At 35.5% G+C, this 10726-nt stretch overlaps 1 protein-coding gene across 1 annotated transcript; it reads left to right on the top strand.

Moving 5' to 3' along the window:
• The first annotated feature begins 8158 nt into the window (after positions 1-8158).
• LOC113351378 (cytochrome P450 76A2-like) lies at positions 8159-9808 on the top strand. Its single transcript, XM_026595375.1, has 2 exons — positions 8159-9067; positions 9191-9808. Exons 1-2 carry the CDS (start codon positions 8159-8161, stop codon positions 9806-9808), a joined length of 1527 nt encoding a protein of 508 aa, XP_026451160.1.
• The last annotated feature ends 918 nt before the right edge of the window (positions 9809-10726 follow it).

Genomic DNA, 10726 nt, shown 5'->3' with positions numbered 1-10726 from the left:
AATCTTTGAATTACTCCGATCTAAAGACAATGTTGATTATGTATCTACTTTAAATATCCAAATATTCTGCTAAAATAAGATTTTATATATATATATATATATATATATATATATATATATATATATATATATATATATATATATATATATATATATATATATATATATATATATATATGTTATACTCCCTCCGTTCCACTTCAGATGATGTTTTTGGAGTTTTCACGCAGATTAAGAAATGGAGAGAAATATGAAAGTTTTCTATTTATACCCTTGAGAAAAGTCTTCAAACATTAATTGTTATTAGTGCATCTAAAAAAAACTTATGGTTCCAAGACAAAATGTCAGGGTGTAATTGGTAGTTTTGTGGAAAATATGAAAACTTTCAAGTATTGTGGAACAAAAATATAACCGTAAACCATCAACTAAAATGGAACAGAGGGAGTATAAAAGAACCGTTATTTTCCATTTCTACAATAATTCAATATTGAATTTTGGTATGGCGTTTCTTCTTCCTTAAAGCTTTAGAAAAAGAGTTGTAGACCCAGATGGAATTACTGGGGGACTAGCAATTGCTTGGGCGGATAGGTTTCACTTTGAAGTAGTTTGATGGAACCTTAACATGATCAACATTATTGTTAAAAACAATTTCCACTCAGACGAGTGGTTACTAACCTGTTTTATGGATCTCCTAAATATGAACTGAAATTGGAAATAATGGGTTATTTAAAATATATTGCAAACAGAATAAATCTAAATCAGATGCCCTGGCTAGTTATAGGTGACCTGGACATTATTTTCAATATTGAGGAAAAAGAAGGTGGCCGACTTGCCTTTTGATAGAAAAAAGATAGAGACAGTTATGAATTTAGTTCAAATAACTGGATTATCTATGTTTCAAATTAAGGAAACATCTATACTCGGGTCAATAAAAGAGAAGGCAAGGCTAATATCAAACAAAAGCTTGACATGGCTCTGGCTAAACTTGAATGGATTTTAGAAATCAAAGAAGCTTCACGTGAAAATATTTTGGCAATAGGCTCTGATCATATGCCTATTTGCCTATATCTTTAACCTATTCATTTGCAATTAATCCCAACTTTCAAATTTTACGATACTTAGCTCAAGGAGCTTTCTTGAATTGAAGTAATTAAAATTTCTTGGAATACTAACACAAGACGACCATTTTTGGATATGCTAGAAAACATCATTGCCTAAGGAAAGAATCTTAACACTTGAAAGACAGATGTATTTGAAAAACCTCATAAAAAGATTAAAAATAATTGAAAACCTATATACTAATCATTCGGGGGTACAAACACAACTTTGATTAGTAAAAAAATTTATTTGAGTTAAAAACTCTGTAGGACTATCAAGAAGAAATAGCTAATCAGCGGTCTAGAAACAACACAATAGTATTGGGGGAAAGAAATAATAAATTTTTCAACGCAACTACCTTAAAAAGAAAGGTGGAGGTATGTAGGGGGAATCATTTAGATTGCACCCAAGACACAAATGACAATGTGGTAAAGTCTAGAATAGAAATAAAGGAAGTCTTGACTTCTTATTTCTCTGATCTGTTTTCAGAATCAAATCAGAATATAGAGGAGCAAATCTTTGATTGTATTCAACCTTGCATTACTTTGGAATACAATAAGGCCTTGACAACCATTCCCTCACCAGAAGAGATATGGGATGTAGTGAAAAAAAACTAAAACCAAATAAGACACCAGGCCCAGATGAATTTTTGATTAATTTTTGAAACATAATTGAGAGATGGTAGGTACTCAGTTGATTGTTGTTATTCAAATATTTCTTTAAAAATAAACATTTTGACAGCAACCTAAATAATACTTTCCTGTTTCTTATTCCTAAAATAAAATATCCAAAAACTTCGTCAGACTACAGGCCTATTGGCCGGTGCAATACACCATACAGAGTAATATCTAAGATAATGGCTAATAAATTCAAAAAAAAACGTCAGAAAAAGATAATCTCACCATTACAATCAACTTTCCTCTCTTCAAGAAAAATCTCAAACAACATTATTATTGCTCATGAGATAATGCATTCAATGAAGTAAAGAAAAAAGAAAATCGGAGACATGTGAGCCAACATTGACATGTCAAAGGCTTCCGACAGGGTCAACTGGAAAATTTTGATTAAAACTTTAAAATTTTTTGGTTTTTCAGATGAATGGTGTGAACTAATTTTCCAGTGCATTTCTACATCGTCTGTTGTTGTTCTTCTCAATGGCAATCCTTGTGATGAGCTCAGGCCATCGAGAAGGATCAGACAAAAGGACCATTTGTCCCCTTATCTCTTTTATCCTTAGTATGGAAGTGTTTCCTGAACTGTTAATTCATTTAGAATCAAAGAAAAAAGCTATAGGGATTAAACTTACACCAAAATTAACCCCAATTTCGCACTTTTTTTTTCCAGATGATTTACTTTTGTTCACCAGAGAAGATTTAGGAAGTTGTAAAAACTTTTTAGATGTTATCAACTTGTTTAGTGAGTCTTCAGGATAAGTAATAAATTTCACAAAATCAGGTTTGTTCTTTAGTAAAACAGTGCATAACAAACATCTGGCATAATCTCTAGGCTGATGAAAATAAAGAAAATTAGAGGAAAAATACCTAGGGGTACCTCTGTTGATTGATATGTCTAAACTAAAAGATTTTGACAATATTATTGAGATAATGGAACAAAAAATACAAAACTGGCCGGGAAAAATTCTCTCTCAACCAAGTAAAATTGTTTTAAACAAATCAATTATATCAAGCATGCCTATCTACAGCATGCATGGGTTGCTTTGTTCTGCCAAAAAATCACATCCAGAATCAACGTAATTCAGCTTGATTTCTGGTCGAGAAAACATACAAGCTCTAAGGGTAATTACATAAATCTTATGATTTTCTGTGCAAACTTATTGAATTAGGTGGCCTTGGCTTCAAAGAAGCAAATAAAGTAAATCAAGCTGTGATTAGTAAAATAGCATGGAGACTTGTTAATAACCTTGACAATCTGTGCACCCAAATCTTAAAAGATAAATACTTTAGAAAAACAGGGGTTTTACAAGCCAAGAAAAAGGACAAATCTTCTTGGATTTGGAATCAATCCACATCTGGGATGATAAATGGCTACCGGGTGGAAAATTTTGCTAGAAACTTCGCTTAAATCAACAACGACACAGCGCTTGTTTCTGAGTTAGTTAACTTAGAAACAAAGAAGTGGAACACAACTGTTTTACAGTCTTTATTTAGCAATGCAGAGGTTAAAGAAATCTTAAATATCAAGCTTTACACAACACGTGACGGAATGCTCAAACATGATAAATTAAGATGGACACTAACTAAAAATGCAGAGTTTAGTGTAAAGTCTCTGTACACTAAAATACAAAATCCATCAAACTATGTGTCTTTAAAATCCAAAATATTCTGGACAGAACTGTGGAGCATGGATACTTCGTAGAGAATCAAGTTATTCATTTGGAAATGTTTGCAAGTTGTACTAACCAGACAAAAGCTCAGCTCTATCTTAAATGTGGAAACATTGTGTGTTTTCTGTGAAAACGAGGTGGAATCTACACAACACTTGTTTTTCGACCGTGACTTTGCAAAAGAAATGTGGTACTTGCCACCTATGGCATTGCAGGGAGTATCTCTAATCTCACTCTTAATAACTCTTTCTTAGAACACTATAATGAATGGAGAAAAGGGAATGAAACTTGCATCTCCATAGCTCCAGCTTCTACCAAATGTTGGCACATCTTGAAGGAAAGATGCTCAAGGATTTTTGATAATAAAAACACTCCCCCTGAACAAGTTGCACACAAAATAGCTAACCATTTTCAATATTGGCATCCAAATAGAAACAAGGATTATAAGCAGAAGTAGGCCTCGTCTGGACCCTCACTTTCATTTCTAGGCCACTTTTTTTATTTCTTGCAAAACTAGGCAAGTTAAACGGATTCCATCCACTTTAACCATCTCGGTCAATTTATCGCGTTGACTTGTCAATATCTCGCCAAATATCATATAGGGAGATCTCATACATGTGGTAAGATTACTGAAATGTCCTTCACACGTGTGTGTCAGTCACGTGTTCGATCTCATTCATTCATTCTTCTTCTTATCTTCTTCTTCTTTGTTTTCTTCTGCTTCCGTTTTCTTTCTTCTGCTCATTAGTGAAGAAAAAGGGTTTGATAGAAATTGAGAAGCAAAGTAGATTAAGGTTCAGTTTGTCAAGAAAGTATTGATGGTGTTTGGCAGTGATGGTTTCGATAATCGAAGACTAGGGTTGAATTCGAACTGAAATTAGGTTCTTGGTGCTGGTTTTGAATGATTCTGCTGATATCATCCTCCGTTTGTTTTCTGCTGACTCTCTGCGAGTCCTGTGTTATGTCTATCTAAGTACATCAGATGTTGAGGTGGTATGATTGTTGAAGAATATGGTGTGGTTGAGGTTTATGAAGAAAATCAATTAGAGATTTTACGGTTTCGGGATTAATATGATAAAATCAGAGTTAGGGTTTGGCATGAAATTGAGAAATGAATTGAGATCTTAATGGATGAGGAAAAGAGGGGTTGTTGATGAATTGATGATATGACGCAGTTCTGGGAGAATAGTTGGGAATTGAGTTACGGTTTCTGAGAAATGAAATCAGAGTTTAATTTGAGGATGAATAAGAAGAAGTTAGAAGATGGGTTTGTTCTAATTGATGTTTGATTGAAGCTATCCTGAAGATGAATCAAAGAATTAGCGTTTGCTGGTGATTTCAGTTATATGAGAAGAGTATGTAGAAGCTGTTGATGCTGAATTGATGGAAACAATGAAGAGTAATTCAAGATTAAAGAAGATTGGTGGTGGTGCTGGAGTTGATTGAAGTCAGGAAACCGAGAGGAGGGTTCGATAGAATTTTTTATGAAGATTGAGAATTGTTGGTGATGATGGGAGTATTTTGGTGTTGGATGAAATAATTTGGTGGGATGTTGTAGCCTTGAGAAGAATTGCAGAATCCAGTTAAGAAAGAACAAGAATTGAATTATATTTGCTGGAATGGATTTATCTTGAGGTAATTTTTCTTCTCATTGAAAGGATTGTATGAGATGCATGAACCGTAGATTGGTGGTGTTGATATCTAGAGAATGGTGGTGTTGTTTGTGTAGATGAAACTGTAGGTGTTATGGGATGACCTGAATGAATGAGATGTTGCAGGAAGTATGGGTTTGACACCATCTGAGTTAGTTGCAGTTTTCTATGCTGTAAGTACTTCTAATCAGGATTTACTATTTTAGTTATATCATGTACTGAAATTATGGCTAAGTTAAGTGTACCAGTTTACCCCTGGTTATGACCTTAAGAAGCATGATTAAGTGCCTTAAAATGCACATCGTGCTTTGTTTGCAATATTGAGTTTTGAAGCAAAAACAAGTCTGTCTTGTCTATTTGGTTATCGAATATTATGGCTGTAACTACCATTATTCCCAAGTTGATGTCTGTCTTGTATATTTGGTTATCGATCAATGTAGATCTTTTCGATTCAATCTTTTAGTTTCGATTTCACAGAGTTCCAACTCCATTGCACTGTACTCATCTCTAAAGTTCTCCTGAAACTGCAACATGATTTAATAACACTCATCAGGGAAGGCATAACTTTATATGCATAACAGGTTATGCAGATACTCTAAACAATGCATAACTTGTCATGCAGTCAAAGTTACGCAGTTATGCATAGTTGTTTTTACTGCATAAGCAGTTATGCATAATAAGCTACGCAGTTCTGCATAGTTGATTTTACTGCATAACCAGTTATGCATAATAAGCTACGCAGTTCTGCGTAGTTGATTTTACTGCATAATCAGTTATGCATGATAAGCTACGCATTTATGCATAGTTAATTTTACTGCATAACAAGTTATGCATGATAAGCTACGCAGTTATGCATAGTTGTTTTTACTGCATAACAAGTTATGCATAATAAGTTATGCAGTTCTGCATAGTTGATTTTACTGCATAACCAGTTATGCATCGTAAGCTACACAGTTCAGCATGTTTGCTTTTATTGCATAACAAGTTATGCATGATAAGTTACGCAGTTATGCATAGTTGTTTTTACTGCATAAGCAGATATGCATAATAAGTTATGCAGTTCTGCATAGTTGATTTTACTGCATAACCAGTTATGCATAATAAGCTATGCCGTTATGCATAGTTGATTTTACTGCATAAGCAGTTATGCACATTATTTTTTTTTGGGCCTGCGCCTAAGTTCGCCTAACGTAAAAGATGAGGAATAGCTGCAGATTCTGCTATTTGTCTTTTTTTCCACCCTTATGCGTCCACCGTCTCGAAAGTCTGAAGTCTCAAATACTGTACTAAATTGTAAGCTTTAGGTTAGGCAATTGTCTGGGTTAGGGCCATGTTCCCATTCTATGTCACTATTCAGAAGGCAAAAAGGGCCTTCAGTCTCAATGCCATTCCCATTCTTCGGACTTTTCTGTAATGTCTGTTGCATTCATTCCGACCGGTGCAGCGTTGCTTCTTTATTGATGATGTATGCTCAGGCAATTCAATGAGTTCAGCAAGCACTGAATGTTCAATAGATTTGAAGGACTAAAACGTCTTTTTAGCTAAGAAGATATGGACAGCTGGAAGATAACTGCAGCTAACTTTCCATCCATCACTTTTGGTCAAAACTTGCCTAGTCTAGCAATAAATAAAAAAAGTGGCCTAGAAATAAAAAGCACCAAAAAAAACGGGCCTATTTTTGTAAAAAGCCCTGGAAACAACACTTTAACTGAACTCATTCAACCAAAAGCACAAAAAATATATATATTGGTCTTGTCCTGAGATGAATATCTTCAAACTAAACTTTGATGCTTCCTAGATTTCTGAATTAAATAATGTTGGTTTTGCCTCTGTTATGGAACCACACAGGAACATTTTAAGGAGTATGCGATGGAGTTTGCAGAACTACATCACCAGAAGAAACAGAAGTTGTAGCTGCTCTTCAAGCAGTGATCTAGGCTAAAAGGAATAATATCATGAATCTGATCATAGAAGGAGACTACTTATTAGTTATCAAATATCTACAACGCACAAATGACTCAATCAGGAGGAAATGTAAACCTATTTTAGATGAAGCTCGTACTCTGGCAAACAACTTGGTCTATTTTTTGGCCTTTGAATTGGCAGACAAAAACGCAAATAGAACAGTAGACCTATTAAAAACTCCTCCATTGTTTTTAATTCCTAGAAAAACTTTCGATCATGTCAAGTCTCTTAATGTACACAGACAGAATAATGTTGTAAACCGTGGAAAAACTAATCTCTGGGATTCGGCCATCACGAGAAATACCCCTCCTGTGAACATCCCATCTGAGACTAAATCACAGGACTAGTTGATCCTTTTCCAAAAAAATGAAAAAAAAACTTACAAAAAGAAGACTATACATAACAAAATGAGTAGGATCATTAAGCCAGGTTACGTACTAGGCTGGTTACAAGCCCGTTTGGCTAAAGAGTTGGATTTGGGTTGAAGTGATGAATGGGAGCTCAAAAGGTTAAAAAAAGGTGGAATGGTTATTGGTTGGTTGGTTGATTATTTCCTCCTCCACGTCTCATTAAATGATTAATTGATTCCAAAGATCTCATGCGGCATGGGAGTTTAGTCTCCCATTTGGATTAATTCATCTGTCCTTTCACGTGGAATACAGAGAAAGAGATCAAAAACCAGTTTTTTTAGTGATCACTTCAACAGAGTAATAAATATGGTTGTGAGCTTGATTTTTGTCATGAAAGTCCTTTAAACTTTGTTATCCTCGTGTAACCCACAAAACCACAACTTTGACAACTAAGGTACTACTAGTAGTAGTATGGGTCTATTGACTATTGAGCACAGGCTTTTTGTTGGCTAACCACCCTACCATGTCAGAATCGGATTGCGTAAACTGTAACGATCGAGGAGTAGTAGACCGTAGAGAGTGGATCATGTGATGAATTTCTTATCAGAAAGAATGCGGTAACAAATAAGATTTAAGAGATAGTAAAAAAACAGTTGTATGAATTCAAGTAAACTGTAAAAGAATTGAATTAATTTGTTTATAAAGAGACCAAACCTTGAATAGAGAGAACCCACGTCTTCACAAACGAAATGTTTGTCTGGACAACCATTTGTTGCCTAGCAGCAGTGGCAGTTCCACTTCTCCTCCTCCTTCACAGCCAAAGAGCAAAAACCTATTCAAATTCGTTACCACCACCACCAGGTCCTCCAGGTTGGCCAGTGATCGGAAACCTCTTAGATATAGGTCTTAGGCCACAAGAAACATTTCTACAACTTAGACAGAAATATGGAGCAGTATTTATGTTACATTTAGGTGCAATGAATACGGTAGTCATAGGTTCAGCAGATGCCGCTACAGAGTTATTTAAAAGACATGATCACAGCTTTTGCAACCGTCATATTATGGAAGTCATGAAATTGGGGGAGGATCTTAACAGCGCGACAGTAACCAGACCAAACGGACCATACTGGCGAATGATAAGGCGATTGTATTCAACCGAGTTATTCTCTCGGATGGCAATCAAGAGAACGGAAGGCAGGCGACGAAAATGTGTACAACAGATGATACAATGGGTATCGGCAGAAGGAAAGCATAATACAAGTGTTAAATTACGGCACTTACTTTTTGTCTCCTTATTTAATTTGATGGGAAATCTCTTGTTTTCCAGGGATCTTTTGGATCTTAAATTGGTTGATGGAGATGAATTCTATCGAGCAATCGGAGAAATCGTTGAGATATCTGTGAAGCCTAATGCAGCTGATTTCTTCCCATGGTTCCGAAACTTAGACCCCCAAAATCTTAATAAGAGAATGAAGAATGCAGCAATTACACTCGTAAACATCATCGATGGCTTCGCAAACGTGCGACGACAACACATGCATTCTGCACACAATAAGGACGAGGAGAAGGATTTTTGGACTGTGTTGCAGGAATTTGAAGGCAATGGGAAGGATGAACCAAGGAAAATGTCAGACAGAGAAATATATATGATCATGATAGTGAGTGAATTCTTATACATATTAGCTAGGGTGCTTTGGTGATTTTGCAGATGTTACCAGATGCAAGCCAGTTAACTAGTTACGTTTCTTGAATTACTAAGATCATTTTGTAAATTAATGCAGGAGTTGTTTGTGGGTTCGGCAGAGACAACAACCAGTACTATAGAGTGGGCGATGACAGAGCTTCTGCGCAATCCAAAGGTAATGAATAAGGTCAACGCTGAGATCAAACAGATTATCGGTTATGACAGAAAAATTGAAGAAAGTGATATCGAAAATTTAACTTATTTATCCGCGGTGATTAAAGAGACAATGAGGTTACATCCACCAACCCCTTTCTTAGTACCACGTACAGTTGCCGAAGACACAGAGTTCATGGGGTATACGATACCTAAGGACGCCCAAGTATTGGTCAACGCTTGGGGAATTGGAAGAGATGCAGCTGTATGGGAAGATCCGTTTTCATTCAACCCTGATCGTTTCCTAGGAAATGACGTTGATTACCGTGGACAACATTTTGGTTTAATACCGTTTGGAAGTGGAAGACGCATCTGTCCAGGCCTCCCAATGGCGCACCAAAGTCTTCACATTATGCTCGGCTCATTGCTTCAATCCTTCCATTGGGCGCTTGAAAGTGGTGTCACGCCTGAAAGCATAGATATGAGTGAAACACTAGGGATAACATTGCGAAAGACTGTTCCCTTAAAAGTAATACCAAGAGCATCAGCTCTTGTTGTGTAACCAAATTGGGAATAAAATTTTGGTTATCGTGGAATGTATTTGTGGAGTTTAATTTCTCTTCATCATCCCATGAATCATTTAGTTTTCTCTTCATCATGTAACCTGTCACTATGGTGACGGATAAAATGAATTGTTTCAAAAAAAAAAAAAAAAAAAAAAGCTTGGACCTGGGTCCAGTGATACGACCGTGGCCGTTTTCGCGATTTATGGTAGGATGAAAATAACGATTTTTTTTTGAAGGATTTTTTTTATACCAAGACTGAATACCTCAAAGAATCAAATTTTTCTTATGAAAATGTATGAATAATGCACTGCATGTTAAGAAAATATTAAGTTGTTACATAGATACAATAAATAGCTTATGCATTTTTAGTAATAATAGCCCTGAATCATTGCATCATCATGTTATTCGAATGTTGGTTTACGAAATCTATTTGGATGTTGCCACCTTTTGGTGGGGAGTTTTAACCAACATTACCTATATGACATTTCCAAGATCATTATGAATCGTGGCTTGTAGGTAACTAAAAGTAGTTTGAAATAAACCAAATGTTGGTTTATCTGGAAGTAAAGGTGTGTCAGAATTTTTCAGGAAAAAATATGTTCCTCAATTGAGACTTCTATCTCAAATCCGAGAAATCTGAATTTATGGTGCACGCATTTTGATAAGATAAATCAGATAGTTAGATGTAACGGACATATCTCAAGACTGAACATGTCTTAAATAGACCTGAGATTAATTTTCTGACAGATTTCTTTAACTTTAAACTCTGGTTTTGGGTTAATACTTAAAAATAATGCAGGAGATGAAAGAGCAACTAGCCAGGAATATTCAAGCTCCAGAAAAACCTGGCTAACTTGGGGCCTATAGCTAGATGACAAAAAAGGTCACTAGAAATCACTTCGCACCACCCCTTA

This window comes from Papaver somniferum, chromosome 2 (genome assembly GCF_003573695.1).
Source record: "Papaver somniferum cultivar HN1 chromosome 2, ASM357369v1, whole genome shotgun sequence".
In the NCBI taxonomy this organism is placed as follows: domain Eukaryota; kingdom Viridiplantae; phylum Streptophyta; class Magnoliopsida; order Ranunculales; family Papaveraceae; genus Papaver; species Papaver somniferum.
Note: the sequence above shows the minus strand (reverse complement) of the source record. Positions and strands in the feature narration are given on the sequence as shown.